The 18,808-nt window shown below is 33.3% G+C and overlaps 1 protein-coding gene and 2 long non-coding RNA genes across 3 annotated transcripts; 1 reads left to right on the top strand and 2 right to left on the bottom strand.

Moving 5' to 3' along the window:
* Positions 1 to 5,686: 5,686 nt before the first annotated feature.
* Positions 5,687 to 11,700, bottom strand: RNR1 (ribonucleotide reductase 1). The gene is made up of 17 exons (XM_011092146.3): positions 11,171 to 11,700; positions 10,514 to 10,575; positions 10,326 to 10,413; positions 9,671 to 9,934; positions 9,345 to 9,585; positions 9,181 to 9,257; positions 8,866 to 9,036; positions 8,687 to 8,779; positions 8,444 to 8,593; positions 8,270 to 8,356; positions 7,988 to 8,152; positions 7,787 to 7,906; positions 6,920 to 7,122; positions 6,682 to 6,831; positions 6,455 to 6,602; positions 6,284 to 6,367; positions 5,687 to 6,172 (listed from the first exon to the last, which is right to left on the bottom strand). Exons 1-17 carry the CDS (start codon positions 11,396 to 11,398, stop codon positions 6,074 to 6,076), a joined length of 2,430 nt encoding a protein of 809 aa, XP_011090448.1. The 5' UTR covers positions 11,399 to 11,700; the 3' UTR covers positions 5,687 to 6,073.
* Positions 11,701 to 13,701: 2,001 nt separating this feature from the next.
* LOC148786861 (uncharacterized) lies at positions 13,702 to 15,645 on the top strand. The gene is made up of 4 exons (XR_016067473.1): positions 13,702 to 13,786; positions 13,897 to 14,747; positions 14,871 to 15,047; positions 15,284 to 15,645. It is a non-coding gene; the product is annotated as an uncharacterized LOC148786861 (long non-coding RNA).
* Positions 15,646 to 16,592: 947 nt separating this feature from the next.
* Positions 16,593 to 18,298, bottom strand: LOC148786860 (uncharacterized). Its single transcript, XR_016067459.1, has 2 exons — positions 18,229 to 18,298; positions 16,593 to 17,719 (listed from the first exon to the last, which is right to left on the bottom strand). It is a non-coding gene; the product is annotated as an uncharacterized LOC148786860 (long non-coding RNA).
* Between the last annotated feature and the right edge of the window lie 510 nt (positions 18,299 to 18,808).

The following is an 18,808-nucleotide window of genomic DNA, read 5'->3' as shown; positions in this document are numbered from 1 at the left end:
ATATAGGATAAGTGAAAAATTGGTAAAGCTCTTTTGTCTTTCAAGCAATAGGACCTAAGCGATAGCAATAGTTTCTACAAGGCTTTTGAAGAAAAAATTAGGAATCTCAAGGAAGCATTGCATGAGATAAAGTTATAGGAACATATTGTGGAAAGGATTCGCAATTTTCTTGATATCTTGAAATATAAGAAGCAACTTTAAAGCTTATTGGGAATTGTTAATTTTGCAAGAATCTTTATCGAGGATCTTGCGAAGTACAAAAAGGATATTTGACAACTTTTGAAAAAACGGAGAGTTCAAAGTGAAAACGGGAGGAAATTTACACGTAAAGAGTTCATGAGCTAAAATAGGTTTGCAATAACCTGCCCAAACTTGTTATCCCACAGGACGAAGACGAATTAGTACCTCTATACAAGACGCCAATGATCATGAACTCTTTACGTGTAAATTTCCTCCCGTTTCCACTTTGAACTCTCCGCTTCTTTCAAAACTTGTCAAAAATCCTTTTTGTATTTCGCAAAAATAGGTTTGCAACAACCTGCCCAAACTCGTTATCCCACAGGACAAAGATGAATTAGTACCTCTATACAAGATGCCAATGACTATCGATGGTCAATCGTGCTCATGAAAAATCCGTCTCCTGGTGAAGAAGCATGGAGATACACAGGAGGATTGTTCACAGAACAACAAGTCCAAGTTTGGTACATCAATGAGAAAGAGTTCTTTGCAATTTGAAAGGCATTCAAGAAATGACCTTTATTTTTACTTGCTAAAAAATTTACATTAAAAGTTGATAGTGCAAATATTAAAGCTTTCTTAAAAAATAAATTACAATAAAAAATAGAGAAGGCACGCATTATCATATGGCAAGCGGAATGCCAATATTATTGTTATAAGATTATTATTATAAAATATCATAAAAATATTCTTGTAGAATTTCTGATAAGAGATGAATGCATCTAAAGCAAACTCCGTCATCATAATACTAAGGCATCTAAGGAAAAATATTGAGGAGCTTGACAAAAAGTTAGGACAGCTAACGGCGAAAGCCCAAATAGTTTGCCAAGTCCAACGAGCAGAATTTGGCACTATCCAAATCGCAATCAGGAATACCATGTTGGCTTCTAGCTCACTATGGCAAAACCTCATGGAACCAATTTGGAAGGCATCGCCCTCGGTGATGACTCGGGAGTTGAGAGAGTATGAATCTACACCTAAGCTTAAAGTACAGGACTCTACACCTGTAGAGGCAAATTCAAATACTGCTTGCACGAGGTTATCGCTAGACTCTGGTGAAAAGACAACAGTTGAGTCATAGGAAGTGCAAACTCCTGATAAGTCAAGTCAACCTAGTACCTCTGGGGAAAAAGTGGGAAAGATTAGCTTAAGCCAATGATCGGCACTTCTAAAGTTAATACTACGATTTGATGTCTTCCATGACTACTTGGCAGGTATACCAGCGAATGTGGAAAAAATTAGTTTCACCTCAGCAGCTCTAGAAGTCGCAGAAAAAGCGTCTCAACCAGTGTTTTACTTCATCAAGCTGCACAGACAAGACACGGTAGCCTTCAACAAAATCAAAGCTGCCACATGAGAAGCTCCACTGGTATCATCCATTAGCGAGGATAACATCCTACCAGATGAGCTTGGGGATGTGACTATGTTTCACTAGATGGACAAAGTCAAGTATCCATTTAAAATATTTTTAAATAAATTAAATACATTGTTCATGTTAAACCCTATGACAGGAAAGAGCACCAAGTTCACAGAAAGTTTGTTTGATAAAAAAAGAATGCTTATATGGGAGAATAAGCTGCCCACAATCGAGGCAACAAGAATGAAGACATGCAATATGTTGCATGTGGGGCAATGACATAACCATGATACCCTTGCTGTGAAAAACAAGAGAAGCCCTTGTTCAGAATCAAGATTCGGGTAACCCAAAAGAAACTTGAACCAAATCCCGATAGGGTAAAAGGAATGATTTTACAAGAGGTAAAACCTTCAAAATATAAAAAACCAAAAGAAGGACTGTCAGCAGAAAAAGATAAATAAGCCAATAGTCAGAATAAAAATAACCAATTGGCAAGCACGTAGCCGACAAGCTATTATGACCAACAATTAGAAAGAAGAAGGACAAAGAATAACCAATGACGTCATCCAAACTAAGTTTGAAATCCAGGATTGAAGTCTACGGGCTATTATAAATAAGAAGGATCGGAGGTAGATCGGGGACATCAAAAAACTTCTACAGCTCTTCAATTCATAATATTTTGAGTCTTTTTCGAATTCTTGTATTTTAGAATTTTTAGTGTATGGGGGTTTCCCCATGGAGTCAAGCCCTTTTTCTTATGAGAGGCTAAATAGTTGTTTCCTCCAATAGAGGAACAAATATCTATGTAATATTTCATCTATTTTTTCAATAAATTAAACACTTATGTTCCACTTGTTCGTCCAAAATTTTTATTAAGTCTATGTATTTGAGTGCCTTCTACATCCTAAGGTAGAAAACGGAATAGGGCTATGTTGCCTGTTGTTGAAGGAGTTAGGTACCCACGAACCATTAGCTGCGGTTGTGTGGAGGACAAAACGATTCTTTTTTCCTAAAAGGGATTTATCTAATCTGTAATAAGTCAATCAAAAATAATTATAAATTTTTAATTAATTTTTTTTATTAATATCAATAAATTCAATGAAATTTAACTAATGGAGAGTGACTATGGGGAAGAGGCTCAATACGAGCCAAAACCCCCTTCAAAATCCCTCGGGTGGTGAATCGAAGCTGAGGTTTGGCCCTCATCCTGTGACAGAAGCTAAAAGGTGTTTCAACTCTATTTGTTAGACGAAAACAAATATCAAAACTACTAAATATAAGTTTCAAATTACAAAAAATATCTACATATAACAATACCAAATCTCAAAAGATGACTGTCTAATAACCCCAATCTTCAAATATAAAAGAGTTCTACTATCGTTATAGTTATTTTTGTCAAATTATACTCTTACATTATATATACACACACACATGGTGTATGTCGCCATCTTGTAGCAAGAGTTTGGTCCATCGTAGTCTCTATCACAATTTTGCTTGTAATATATATAGCATTGAGCACTCTTTGCGTCTATCAATGGTAGAACAAGGTCTTTCCCAAGTTAGGGATAACTTACAATCAACTCCTATGAAATTTAATATAATCATAAGTATTTTTTATTATTTAAACAATTATGAATATTTTTTTGGTGTTTGGAAAAATCGTGTAATTTCTAAATGAAGATCTGAAATTATTAATTTTGTCCTTGTTGTATATTTTTAAAAATTATATAAAGATCGAATGGGTGGATGAAAAAATTTGAGAAATTGTAAAAAGTTAACCTACTTAGTTCATAAAATATTTCAGAAAAATAAAATAAAATTATAATTCATGGTCATAAAGGCATTTTGGTCAGTTCATCACAAAAAATGGATGAAAATGTAACGGAGAACAAATTGGGCTAATTGTTATATGACTATTAAAATTAGGTTAGTATTGATAACTTTTCAAATAACAAAGAGGTATATTTATAATTATATCAAACCTTAAAAGAGTTGATTATAATTTACCTTTAAATAAAAAGAACATCGTTGTCATCAAAGGCTTGTGGAAGCCGTTTACCACAAATGTACAAGTACATTAGCGTTGTTTATATAGAGCTAGGCGTGGCCACAAAAGGACTTTAGTGTCAAAGAAAGTTTGTCGAGCTTGTCAGCCAACGACAAAAATAAGTTGTGTTGAATTGTACGTGTTACTATTCAACTTCTTTAAGTCCCTATCGAGAGTTATGTTAATTGACTCGATTCTAACAAATTTTAATGGAGTCAAACAACAATCAAACTTTGATTATATCAAACATGAGTTGAGTTTGAGTACTCAATATTCTTATTCATATTTTTATCGCTATTTTACTAACCAAGATTGACATGGGATTGAATTTCTTTGTTATTAAAACAAAGAAAAGTGTTAAAACTTGATTTTTCATAAATAGGGAAATGGGTTTGATTCTGTTTGTGATTTAGTCGGTGCCCCATTGCGCAAGATATTGTTCGCTCTGACTTCATAAAAGCCTCACAAATTTGTCCTGAAGATACATTTTGCTAGAAAGAGAAGACTTTGCGGTTTATAAGCCATTCAAACTCCTCGTATACAATGAATGTGAGACGTTTCACTATAAGGGAAAAAGCATTTCTCATCCCGTGACTTAATGCATTTTCACTTTTTGATCCAATTAGATATGAGATTCTCGCTTTTTGTCCAATTACTTTAAAAAAATAGTAATTTTTTGTCCAACGACACCCTACCGTTATATATTTAACGAAAAAGGCCACGTGATTGTTAAGTGCATAAGACCAAAAATATCACTTTCTGAAAATTATGAAACCAAAAATGAGAATCCTAAAACATATGGAACCAAAACTGTAAATGCTCTAATGACCGCCTGTACTTTTCATTAAAACATATAACGAAAATATGTCATAGAACCAAAAATATTATATCTAAATTACAGAAACAAAAATAAAAATCTCATAATTAATAAAACTAAAAATAAAAAAAAATCTAAATTACGAAATGAAAACTATCATTTCATTTTCCCTTTCTCTACAAGAACATTTTTATAAGTCAAATACAGTGGAGTAAATGTACAAAGAGTAGAAGTTTCTAAAGCACACAAACTTGTCCACCACAAACTTGTCCAAGTCATCTTTAGACAACCTCTATTTGTGTGTATCATGATGGTCTACGGATATGTTGAAAGTCGTAGATTTTTACTTTTATTTTTTGTTTTTTGTATGAAGAAAGTTCTAGAATATTGAATCAATTAGAAAGAATATTTCGAGAATATTATAACCACGAAGAAGTAAACGGTCACTCCAAGTGCACTAATATTTTGGTTTAATTATAAAAATCGCCCTCAAAATTAAGTCTAAATTCAGACGAATTTCGTCATTTTTTAAAATTATATTCTACAAAAAAAAAAAAAAAAAAAAAACTTAAAAATACCATAATAGCTTTTTAGCAACATAGCAGTAGTTGTCCTTAATAAAAATTGTTCTACTCTTCCGTAGTGTTCGTTAAAATTAAATGAAACCCCTGTGAGATTTGTCATATCACAATTGAAATCCATTAAGTATTTTTTATTTTACAATTAAATCCCAAAAAATGAATGTTAAATACACCAAACAACAAAAGATACACAACTACACTAAAGTTTACATGAACACAATTGCTCTTCAACTATGTCGATGAAAGTAACAACCAAGAACAAGAACCATTTATGTATAAATGTTATATTCTTGAATAAATTGACTATAAATCAAGTACAACACACTCAGTCCATTTATTACCATTGAATCAACAGCACGTTATAAAAACAACCAATCCTCTTACAATCCTATGCTCAAAGGCAGACCAAAAACACTTTGGCATAGTTTAGTAGATCACATAACAAATATATAATACATATTATACAATTAATTCAATCCGATCAAATCTAATATGGACATAAATGAAGAATGGTAATGATGCAAAGTGCCGGCTCAGCCAAGAGGAAGCACAGCAAACTGCAAGATTTTCAGGGCCCTCCAGAAACTTGTGTGTTGTGCAGAAGTACTCATCCTAATGGACATTACAGAAAGACGAGGCTCTCTTCATGAGTTTGTAAATACTATTTTAACATTGTACCAAGAAGCAAAGAGCAAACCCAGGTCTATACAAAGATTCACTACTTGCCAAGTTCACAGCAATAAATTGCAGCACAACTACACATATATCATATACAGAAACGTTCAGACATTGTGGAAATTGAGTTAACTTCCATTTAGGATCACTAAAGCATGCGTACAACGCATAGTAGATAGCTAAATTCCTATATCTTTTTTTCCTTTGTAGATATTATAATAACTACTAATTAAGTTAGACATCATTTGGAAACTAGACAAATTCGCAGAGAGCGAAACTGTCAGGAAACCGCGAAAGCTTATACATGTCATAGCAGCAACAGGAGCAGCTGAAAAAACTCATCTCATCTTACAGAGCTCTTAACTTCCACAAGCGAGGCACTCATCACGGTTAGATAAGGAGCATACCATTTGTGCCATCTTAGAATTATCATCATCAACTACCATCTTGGGCTTATCCTGCAAACCACCACCATTTATTTAATTATTTATATGAAGATAAATGATGGAATTCATTAAACTTGCACCATCATGGAATTCGTTAAACTTGCACCATCCAACAGTATCTACCTTTATCATGGAAGTGTCAACTGTGAATTTGATAGCATCAGCTGCAGCACGAGATCTTAGGTAGTACATTCCTGTCTTCAAGCCCTTCAAATCCAAGAACAAGGATAAGAAATCATGAAAGATCAGTAAAACCAACCAATAATAGACAATAGTGCACTCAGTTTAGCTTACCCTAGACCAGGCATGAAAGTGCAGCGAAGTAAGCTTTCCAAAGTTGGGTTGGTCCATGTGGATGTTAAGGCTTTGACTCTGGTCTATGTAGCATCCCCGATCAACAGCCATATCAACCAAGATCCGTTGCTTGATCTCCCAAACAGTCCTGAAGAAAAGTAGATTAGGATGGAGAAGATGCAAAATAATAAGAAAAGAACTGTAGCTCCCAAAATATAAATGCATACTTGTAAATGATTTTAAGTTCTTCAGGAATCTCAGGAATTTTTTGAACAGAACCATCCTCATATATTATCCTGTTCTTAAGAGCTGGAGACCAAAGACCCATCTCGGTCAAATCATGAAGAAGATGCTTGTTCACCACAACAAACTCTCCACTGAAAAGACCATTAAAGTTTACATCAGAACCATAGCAAACTAAATGCAATAGCATGGAGACAAACAAATACTAGTAACAACTTAAACCTCAGAACTCTGCGACTGTAAATATTAGAGGTGTATGGTTCAAAGCACTCATTGTTCCCAAGAATCTGGCTTGTTGAAGCAGTGGGCATGGGTGCTATTAGAAGTGAATTTCTCACTCCATTCTTTGCTATCATTTCCCTAAGAGCATCCCAGTCCCATCTATCTGAAGGCTTCACTCCCCACATATCTGGCTGAAGAATTCCCTGAAAGATATAAAAGCAATGCGATGAAAAAGAATACCTCAAGTAAACCTTGGGGACAAGGCATAAACAAAAATTGGACCTCTATAAATCGTTACATGTACAATACTCAATCTAGTTGGAATAATCACATTACTAGTTGCGTTGACAGTTATCTTCAGTCTCAAATCTCTATTGATACGTCCATTGTAAGTGATAGTAGTGACAGTTACATTTCTAGGTGTGTTTTTTTATAAACGTAGAACTAGTAGTGAAAGCGGGAGGTCCAGTATAGAAACCCACGCGAAGAGTAGTGATTTAACTCTAGGAGAAAGGTCTAATGATCTCGATGCAACTCAAAACTACAGGGATTTGTGGGTTCAATTCGAAATTGTTATGGATTAAATTATAAGAAATTTTTTAAATAAAAAATGAATATTTGTGAACAATGTGGATATCATTTGAAAATGAGTAGTTCAAAAAGAATCGAAGTTTCGATCGACACCAGTACTTGGGATCCTATGGATGAAGACATGGTCTCCAACTTCAGCAGTTTATGGAGTCACAATTATCTTGGATCAAGAGGTGGATGAATTGTTAAGTTTCATTAGTTCTTCAGAACTGCAGCTGACATGCAGCCAAACCATTATTGCAAAATTAAAGTGACAAAAGCTCCTCATGCATATACCTTGCTAACAGGACTGCCAGTATAAGTTTCATATGGGCCTTCTTTTTCAGCTAGCTCGCATGATGCCTTTAGTGCATGGTAGTATATGGTCTCAAATATATCCTTGTTCAACTGCTGAGCCTGCACCCAAGATTAAAAGTGATGGACCTAAGATATTTGGTCGAGGCATAGACAAAACAATGAATAGCACAGCAGCTCTACCTCTGGAGAGTCAAATGCCATTCCAAGCAAGATAAAAGTGTCTGCAAGTCCTTGTACCCCAATTCCTATTGGCCTGTGACGCAAATTAGACCTTTTTGCAGTTTCCACAGGATAATAATTCACATCAATTATCTTGTTAAGGTTTGTAGTAACTATTGTAGTGACCTGCACAAACAGAAAATTATTTTTTATTTGGAACAAGCGTATAAAAGCACTAGTAGATATGTGCATATTAGGCCAACTTGAACTCAATAGGCAACTGAGAAATAAAAGAAATCACACCTCGGCCAATTTGTCAAAGTCAAAGTATCGATTTTTAGAACCTATGCTGCCAACAAGCTTCGTTGGTTGTGCTTCCATCGGCACCCCCTGCAAGAAGCAAGATAAAATAGATAAAGACAAGGTACAGGCAGACACTTAAAGACATATTTTATCCAATGTATGCCAAATCATAACCTTCTCTCTGACATATCGTGGTAGAGCAATTGATGCCAGATTGCAGACAGCAGTTTCTGTAGGACTTGTGTATTCAATAATCTCAGTACACAAATTAGAGGATTTTATGGTACCCAGATTCTGCTGGTTGCTTTTTCTATTGCAAGTGTCCTGTTGATGACAAGCAAAGATGGAAGGTTAGCTAATAAGATAAATCCAAAGCATCCGTTATCAACAAAAATTGAACTTTTTAATCTAGGCTACCTTATAAAGCATATAAGGAACTCCAGTTTCAATTTGGGATTTCAAGATTTCAAACCACAGATTCTGAGCCTGAACAACCTTCTTGGCTTTTCCCTGAGTCCATAAGAAACAGACTATAGAAATAACTCATTTTAAACGGAAAACATCATAGACTATCATCAGTATCAGATTGGTTGTACCTCTCTCTCATACTTAGTGTATAAAGCTTCAAATTCTTCACCCCAACAATCAGCTAACCCAGGAGCCTCATTCGGACAAAACAATGACCATTGTCCATTAGATTGAACTCTTTGCATAAATAGATCAGGTACCCAAAGAGCATAAAATAGATCTCTTGCTCGGTGCTCCTCCTGAAAAACACAAAACGGAAAAGAAAAACCTCCACATCATCGGGAAAGTTGCTGACATAAACACATAATGAAATGGTTGCATCTTTATTCTAACAATAGAAATAACCTAGAGATATTAAACACCACTAAAAAGTCCAGCTATACCTTTCCATGGTTTTTCCTCAGATCAAGAAACTCAAAGATATCAGCATGCCATGGCTCCAAATACACAGCAAAAGCACCTATCATCATTGTAAATGAAAGAATATTAAGATGAAATACTAATGCAGGCTTTATGACAATGAAACAACAGAAGCTATTATGCAAACCTTTCCTCTTGCCACCCCCTTGATCCACATATCGAGCTGTGTCATTGAACACTCGAAGCATTGGAACAATGCCATTGGAAGTTCCATTTGTTCCACGTATATAACTTCCAGTAGCACGGATGTTATGCACAGAGACACCAATCCCTCCAGCTGATTTGCTGATAACAGCACACTCCTTGAGTGTATCATATATGCCCTCAATACTATCCTCTTTCATGCATATCAAGAAACAGCTGCTCAACTGTACATCATAAAAGAAAACAATATAAGTGCTCAGGTAATAATTAGAACCCTTTTCACTTGGAAGTTTCCACGATGAGCCATACTTGTGGTCTTGGTGTTCCAGCATTGAAAAGGGTAGGAGATGCATGAGTGAACCATCGCTGAGACAACAGATGATATGTTTTTATAACTGAATCAATATCATCCTTGTGGATACCAACGGCAACCCTCATCAACATGTGTTGAGGCCTCTCAACAACCTTGCCTTGGACCTTTAACAGGTAAGACCTTTCAAGGGTTTTGAATCCAAAGTAATCATAGTCAAAGTCTCTGTCATATATGATCTCACTATCAAGACGAGCAGAATTCTGCCAGAAGGAAAAGAAAACAGCATTAGCACACAGAAAAAAGAATGATAGTTGAATAGAAAACAAATCAATACTTGGCCAACCTCTAAAACTTAACAAAATGGGCTCAACAGTAAGCTACAATAAAATGAAGAGGTTCCCTGTATCTCTCCTCAAATTCTTTGGCCCAATTCAACAACATGAAGCTTGTATACACCAACTAACTTTGGCAAAACTAACAAGAAAATAAAAGGACTTATTGTCATCCATCTATCAACTAACTACTTGCAAGTGTGTGCAACATTTCAAAGTTCTTTTGGTGACAACAATAATGTTCTGCTCATTGGTTCATTTATTAATTCTAACTGACAACTGTTGAATCTTAAAATAATATAGCTGAAAGACCAAATACCTTCATTATAATCTCATAGACATCATCTGCAATCAAAGGAGCCTTCAGCCCCGACCTCTCACTGACATGGTTGTACATGTCTTTGATCCTGCAACAATCATGCAACTTATATTAACAACAAAAATTTACATTTAATAGCTCTTATCATTTATGTGCCACGTCCGTTTATATAAGTTAAAATCACTTACGTCTCAGAAAAAGATTTCTTTGTGTTCTTGTGAAGATTCGACACAGCAATCCTTGCAGCCAACTGCATATTTGCAATATACTCAAATCATTTCTATGGTTTCAAAAATCTTAACCACGTGATCAAGAAAACATGTTTCTTAACTTTCCAGGAGTGAGAATTACATTAACGCTGGTAAAATAGTTCAGTGTCCAACTACATGCATATTAATAATTAAGTGACATCCTGGCCATGAAACATCAAGATTGAAAAAACATAGCATAAAAATATGTACAAATGAAACAATCCCTAATATAAAGCAGAGTTACATTAAACCAAAACCATATGAAGGATAGAAATGTTCTTACCAAAGGAAAGACCAGTCTCACATAATGTCACAAACAATTACCCAAAAAACATAACAACTATTAATTTCATGAGTTATCCATATACAATTTGCGGCAAAAATTACCCAAGATCCGTGAATAGAATTAATTAAAAATTGTAACAACCCAGTAATCAGAAACAAAACTGAAAAGAGCCATAAACACAAGACCGAGAAATAAGACCACTACCAAAGTGTAGTCCGACACAATATGGAACAGATCCGACATGGAAACGAACAACTACGAGCAGACAAACCAGGAATCAACACTCAAACGCAGAATTGGAAACTCACGGAAGCATAATCAGGGTGGTTAGCAGTCATTGCGGCAGCAGTCTCGGCAGCTAACTCATCAAGCTGGCTTGTAGTTACGCCTTTGTAGACTCCCGCGCAGACTTTCTGGGACACCAAAACTGGGTCACAGTGCTCGCTACTCAGCCCATAGCTCAATTTCTTCAGCCTCGCAGTTATCTTGTCGAAGTGCACAGTCTCCTGCCTTCCGTCCCTCTTCACTACATACATATTTCCCTAACAATTTCAAGATTCCGCTCTAGTGAGGAATTTCGTCGAACAGGTATTCAGTACAACCACTGACGAACAACAAATGGGTTCTCTGCGCTGTATATATAGTCACCCACACATACATACAAGACAGGTTTTTGGATATATCTTTAAATAGCGTTTAGGGTTTGAGGAATTTCCCTCTATTTCTGTGACTTTTTGGCGAGCCTTTCAAGTTTTCCCGCCCAATTCAAGAAAGGGAGTTGGGTGGCGGGGAATATGGAGCGGTGGAGAAAGGCGCATGTGGACCATATGTAGTGAATGAATGTGGGTTGGCTTTTATAACAAGCTTTGCCTCTTTGGGACCAGTTGACTTATTTATGTGCTTGCATAAATTATAATTATTTTTTTTGTTATTTAAAAAATTATAAATATTTTCTAATATTAGAAATTATTTAATAAATATCCATTCGTGATAATCCATTGTAACGGGCATTTGCTAGACGTCGTTAATTTCATAAAGTATTTATAATTTTTCAAATAACTCGAAATATTTGTACGACAAATTTTATAAGAGCGCTTTGTAATTTACCCTTTCTTTATTATTCTAAATTTCATTCTTTACTAGTTTATAATTTATTTTTTTGCATCTGAATTGATAGATTTGAATTTGAAGGAAAGATTTAGAGAAATGATTTCATATGATTCTATTTAAAAAAAAAATTAAAATCCATCCATATTCTTTAAAACTCTGTTTAAAATTAGAATTAAATTATTTAAAATCTTTTAAATTTGACATTACAAAAACATATTCAAAGTATTTGTTATTAAGGATCCTTCGATCCAAAAATGCAACCTTAGGAAATTGTAAAATGTTTTTGGAATGCAGCAATTTATTTCTTAATGAATGTTTGAGAAGTTTGAAAATTGAAAGTTTGAACTTTCAAACTTGATAGCTTTCCATGGAAGTTAGGTTCTAATATGCACCCATTATTTCTTAATTTGGTGGTTAAAGTTGAGATTTCATGAATTTGTTTGAGATTATGAATTCAAGTTTTAGAGGATATGTAAGAGCCCGTTTGATTGTGTTTTCATTTTCATTTTCAGTTTCCAACAATTGAAAATGTGTATAAATGCTTTATTGATTTTTGTGCGAAAACTAAAAATATGTTTGGATTAGTTGTTTCCAAATATAGGTATATAAGTGTGAGAATGTTAAATATATCTATATTTTTAATGTGACAGAAAGACAACTATGACAAGCCCATGTAACATATATAAATTTGAAATTGAAAATTAAAATAGGAATGCATTCTCACTAAAAATGATTTGACCAAACAAATTCCCACCTACCCAAACAGTAAAAAGTGAAAAAAATCTCATTGAAAACACAAAAAAACAAGCTTTAAGTATTTATTTCGTTATATGGATATTTTTCTTACTTTATTTGAGTTTATTGTAATTTATTTCCCTTTTATTAGTTATCCATATATATATAGCATTGGTTGACCAAAACCAAACTAGTTTTGATTAAATACTAGTTTTTTTTTATATTTTTGAATTTTTAAATTATCAAAAGAATTTCTTATTGGTTAGAAAAATCATATATTTTAAATATATTAAGTATTTATTTTGTATTTATCTGAAATCTTATCTTTAAGATTATAATATATTTTTTAATTGTCAGAAAAAATCTTAGGCCATGTTTACAAGATTGTAGGGTGCTTAGAAGAATTCTGGATTGTGGATGGTATTAGACGAGTTTTCTTTACTGGGTATCTATTTATTTTTCATTGGCTAACCTAGTGGATAAACATTGCTTAGATTAGTTACACATTTTTACACTCGTGTTCATATGTGAGAATAGGATGTATTTTAACAAAATTACCTCAAACTATAGACAAAACTTAATGTCAATGCTTTTGGGGGAAAATTGCACTATGTTTGTTTTCATTTTCAAGTTATTTTCGGGACAAGTTAAAATATTCCCAATGTTTATCATCATTTAGAAACACCTAATTTAAGTGTTTTAAACTGTTTTAGCATAAATACATACATATACATAAATATATATAAAAAAACATGATTTGACAATGGATAGTAATTTTTGTCTCCCCAAACACAATATTAAACATTCAATACTTATTTTATATAATTTCCAAAAACAAACCCAAACATACAACTATTTCTAACACACACTTATTTATCTTTGTTTTTCTCTCTTTATCTCCACAAAACACAACAAAATACCCAAAAAATGAATCCAAATATTATGTTGATTTTTGGTTTAAAACCGTTCGACTTCCCCAGTAAGCCAACTTCATCTCCATTCCCTTGTTTCTTCTTCTTTCTTAGCCTTATATCACACAAACGCGGAGGTGAAATCAATACTTGGTCGAGGAACTTTTGGTAATATCAACTTCTCAAGCTTTATGTAGTTTTTCTTTTATTATTATATTTTTCTTTCATTCTCTCCGAGGGCTTACTCTTTTCCTCATGGTTTTTGTTTTCATGATCAGGTTTCTCCCCCTCAACGACCCTCCGTTTGCATCCCCTTGCAGGCTGTGGTGGCCACCAATCAGATTATCATATGGTTCATTAGTTATTCTAATACTAATTGGTGTGTGTACCAAAGTATTGACCTAAAATAGTTTTTGCACATAGCTGTCCTATGTTGTCTTCCTGTCCCCTTTAGCCCTCGTGTAAGTTATACTCATGGATTATGTGTCCTTTTATTGAATATAGAATAAAAAAATTTGTATTTGTATGTGATTAATAACTTTGAGGCATATATTATTCTGTCTTGTTATACGATGCGTTGTCTTCAATTCCCTTTATCCTAGTTTAGTGCCTAAAACTGATATTCCTTTCAAATTGACTATTTTCAACCTAAAACTCATTTTTTGCCTACTATGACGGAACAATATATTCTGCAAATCCCCATTCTATAACCTTTTGATTCCTTACTGATATGCATTACCACACATTTGTATGGGTATTTTGAAAAATTGAAGTTAAGCATCCTAATATGGAAAACCACTTCTTCCATATTCTTGAGTAACATTGGCATCCAGTTACAATGGATTCCATAATACATTGATCTTTTGTCCTAAACAAGACATGTGTTTGTTGTTTTCTTGTACCCTAATCAACCATAGCCTCTTTTTGGTACCACTAATCCAAAATAACCATAGCAATGAAAAATGGAGACTGAATTCACAATTCCAGTAGCTGGACAAATGGGGGCGGTGGAACAAACTCAAGATTGAAACGTCTTATTCATCAACCGATTGTACATGTGGCTGTGAGGTGGTTGTTCATATATTGTGGACTAGTTTGAATTCAGGGAGATGTTTTTGCAGTTGTCCGGGTAATAAGTTGAGTTGTTCGAGTAATTCTTTGCAATGTTTGAATTCTGTAGTCATTTCCCTGGAATACATATACGGCTTGTTACTGATTATTGTATCCCACTATTCCTTACGTGCTTCTTAAGTTGATGGCGTCAATATTTGAAGTATACATGCCACGGGACATTCCAATAGGTCGATCTACCTATGTGTCATCGGTCGAAGGAGGTTATTCATGGGTTGCTTAACCGTCTTAGCTAATACGAAATGGTCATAAAATGTGCCAAAGGACGAGTAGCACAAGAGCAGAATCGGCGGTGAAGGTATATTCGTATACTCATCATATTACTTGTTTGTTGGACATGATCCCTCTTAATCACCCCAGTACTATCATATGCAGTAGGCTAGTGTGTGTATACTTTTTATACGACTTACAAATGTTTTAAAGGTTTCATGGGCCATGCATGCCTACCATGTTGAAGTTAGACAATCTTCTGTCAATCTATTTTGGCAAATTCCTGAAAATTGCATATGATTATTCTTCCATTTTTTTGGCCAGGTTCATTGGTTATGTATTAAACGCTCTACGATCCTGCTGCCAGTATAATGTAAATTGACGATCGTGCTTATTGTTCTCACTTTTTGCTCGTATTATCGGCCATCCTTTGCAAATCTTATCTTTTGTATTTGCTCTATTTATTAGTGTTGGTACTTGAGTTTCCTTACAGCTACGTGGTTACGAGCTATTGAAATTCAACGGTCATATTTTAAGTTGTTAATGCTATCAACCCGGAGGTTGGATTGCTTAATATCAATGTAGGCATTTAGTTCCTAGCTTCTCCAGTATTTGGATAAGTTTAATTATTATGTTTGTGGCCGTGTATGGTGGGTAGTTAATAAAATTGATCACATTCTATAATATTTTTGGTTGCATAGGTTTGTTTGGTCTTTGAAATATTATTAGTTCATTGTCAAATAGATGTTACCATTACATGCTGAGATATTTTAATTTTTTATTTTTTTCATGTACAATATTTGACAAATTCTATACAAAAAATATTTAGATCTAACCCACTAAATATGAAGACAAAAGAAATTAAATGTTCATCCATGCTAAATGGATGTCTTGGGGATCATTTATTTTGGGCACATATTATTTTAGTTTCACTAGTTTGTATTAACAAGTTAAAATAAAATGGATAAATACATATATATTTACCACATGTATATAAATACCATATATATATATAGAATAAATATGTATTAATTGTATAATTTTAAATTAGTTCATCAACCGGTTTAGTTATATTGATTGTATATTTTATTAACAAAGTATATAATTATATATGCATGTAATTTAATTTTTAACTTAGTTTGACAAAAAATTACACAAAAAATTAGAGTTCAGGAGTAATTTAAGATTATAAATGGTGAATTTGGCATCTTAGAAATTTATTTATTCCTTTTTCTTTTTCACAAAGCAATATCTATACAGGTAAAATGGACTTTACAAACTTAAAAAATAAAGGTTAAGGGTGTTTTCAAAGGTATTAATTTTTATATTATGGGGGGAGGAGGAGGAATTGATGTAGAGTGAATACTTCATGTGTGGTAATTATATTTAACTTTATACAAGATTTAAACTATTAAGCACTAGAATTAAATACATCGGTATACATTACACTTATCAATATATTGACAATTTTTAATTTTAAATATTTATTTAAGACACAAATTCTCAGTAAATGTTTAAATAAGACATAAATTCTCAAATAAGGGATTATTCATTCACAATTTAACGATTATTTGCCAACTGAATTTGTAGCACCCCTTTGCTACAAGGGCTATATCTATCCTAAACATCATACTTATTGTAATCCCTGTGTTTATATATAAATGCACATAATAATTTAATCCATGGGTATACGTAACCCCAACATCATAATAGGTATTATCAACCCACAACATTATATATATATACATATCACACACCACAAGGTGATTCGTCACAAGTAAACCGTACGCGTATATTCTCTCTGTACAAACAAAATGTGAGTTGTACTCTAACTGACAAAAAGGAGAAAACTGCATACTGGCCCGACCTGCCTGGGTATAGCGCGTGGACCTATTCTTCAACTGTCAGACACCTCAAAGTCTATTCCTGAAAGAAAATGTCAGCAGGGGAATGAGCCTGCCACTCAGTAAGCAAATAACCAGTCCTATCTATATATGCATGTCAACCATAGCCCAAACAAGATAAATAAGTAACACGAATGGAATACAAGCAAATTTAATTCCAACATAATCAACTTTATTACACCACATGACTATCTCATAATAAGACAACTAACCAAACTCTATTTTTCCTAGTTTGCTTACCAGAAGGTGATATTGTGTTTTTCCCGCCAACTCAATCTCACCGTTATATAAATTCAAGTGAACCCCCTTGACAGCCGGCTCATCAATCTCATTTCGCACATAGCTGTTTCATTTCGCACATAGCATTTTCTTTTCGCACATAGCATCGCATCAAAGCTCTTTTCATTGCGCACATAGCATTTTCTTTTCGCACATAGCACTTTCTTTTCGCACATAGCATTTTCAACACGTCAAGGGGTATTCACGCCACAATTATATTCAATTTCCACCACTCCCTCATTTCCACCTATCACCATTCTTGTAAGCAACTAGTAACGTAAAACAATATATCATCATACTCTCATTCCAGACACCCACAACACAACATACAGCAAACATGATATTTCAACGTGTCTTCGCATTCCACATACACAATATCGTCAATCAAATTAAATCATTCACCACTTATATACTTTCAGACAAATCAATGTCAGCATGAACCACAAATTCAGATAACAGTAAAACCATAAATAAAGATACATATATAGATAATACTAATTATTTACTTACCTCGACCTTACAACGTTTCTTTCTACTCTGTCACTAATTGTCAGTCCTTTTACTTCACCCCCGTATCCTATAATAAGTTATATCATACACAATTAATATATCGAGAATATCGTAATTTCTTTAAAATATAATATTGAATATCATTTGTACAATTTCTAATAGTTCTTTAATATCCCATTTCTATCGAAATACAAATCTTCGTTTTTCCTCTTTATTAACATACCATTTATTAAATATAATTTTTGGAATATTTCCATGAATTTTCTACCAATTTCTCGCTATTATATAATTTAATTAAGCAATAATACATAGAATTGCGTATTTGGTTAATCATTCCGATGGAATTACATAAATTGGCTATAACAACATTCAAATCTAATAAATTTAATAATCTAATTAACCAACGATATCATTTTTATATCCAATTTGATATTTAATTCGACACTATTTTAAATAGCCAGACTCGTAAAATACTCCGATTAAATAGTACATCACTTAGTATAAACAACATTTAATAAACGAATTAATTAAATAATATAATTATATAAATTAATAATAATTAAAACAGAAACTCACCTCCGCTGCGTACTACAGAAACCGAAAATGAAAATTGCAAATTTCGATAAGTTGTATATTTGTGAGCAAGCACATACATATATATGCAGAGGTGGGGCGGTGGATGATGGCCCACCCCCAAATCCTTTATCCTTTCTTTTTCTTTTGTTTTCTCTTTCTTTCATATATATATGTATGTAAATATATTATTTACTAGTATGTGTATATCATTTATATATATATATATATATATATTATTTAGTAATATATATATTATATATATGATATTATTATTACTTTATATATTTAATTAGACTTTTTCTAAAATACCCATTACGTCCCTCTTAATTTCTTAATTAATATAATTTGCTCTCAAATATTATAACGAGTTCCAATTTAACCCGTTCAAATTTTATTATATTCCAATTATGGAACATAATTTATTTACTAATTAACTAAGTTTCATAAAAATTTACCAATTAATCTCCCAATTATATATTATAATTTTCTAGGCGTCACAGAATTAATTAAGTTTTAGCTGCATTTTAGCCAAATTGTGATTATAATATTAGATCAAACAAACCATCCATATTACTTATAT

Source organism: Sesamum indicum, linkage group LG9, assembly GCF_026168435.1.
Source record: "Sesamum indicum cultivar Baizhima isolate 11 linkage group LG9, ASM2616843v1, whole genome shotgun sequence".
NCBI classification, from domain to species: domain Eukaryota; kingdom Viridiplantae; phylum Streptophyta; class Magnoliopsida; order Lamiales; family Pedaliaceae; genus Sesamum; species Sesamum indicum.
The sequence above is the reverse complement of the archived record's forward strand: the minus strand, read 5'-3'. Positions and strand labels throughout refer to the sequence as shown.

Excerpts from the sequence above, each read along its gene's own strand:
- RNR1 (XM_011092146.3), bottom strand. The coding sequence starts at position 11,398 with ATGTATGTAGTGAAGAGGGACGGAAGGCAGGAGACTGTGCACTTCGAC. Across the intron at positions 10,576-11,170 it reads ACCACCCTGATTATGCTTCC|TTGGCTGCAAGGATTGCTGT; the intron begins GTGAGTTTCCAA and ends GCAAATATGCAG. Across the intron at positions 9,037-9,180 it reads TGAGGAAAAACCATGGAAAG|GAGGAGCACCGAGCAAGAGA; the intron begins GTATAGCTGGAC and ends TGTGTTTTTCAG.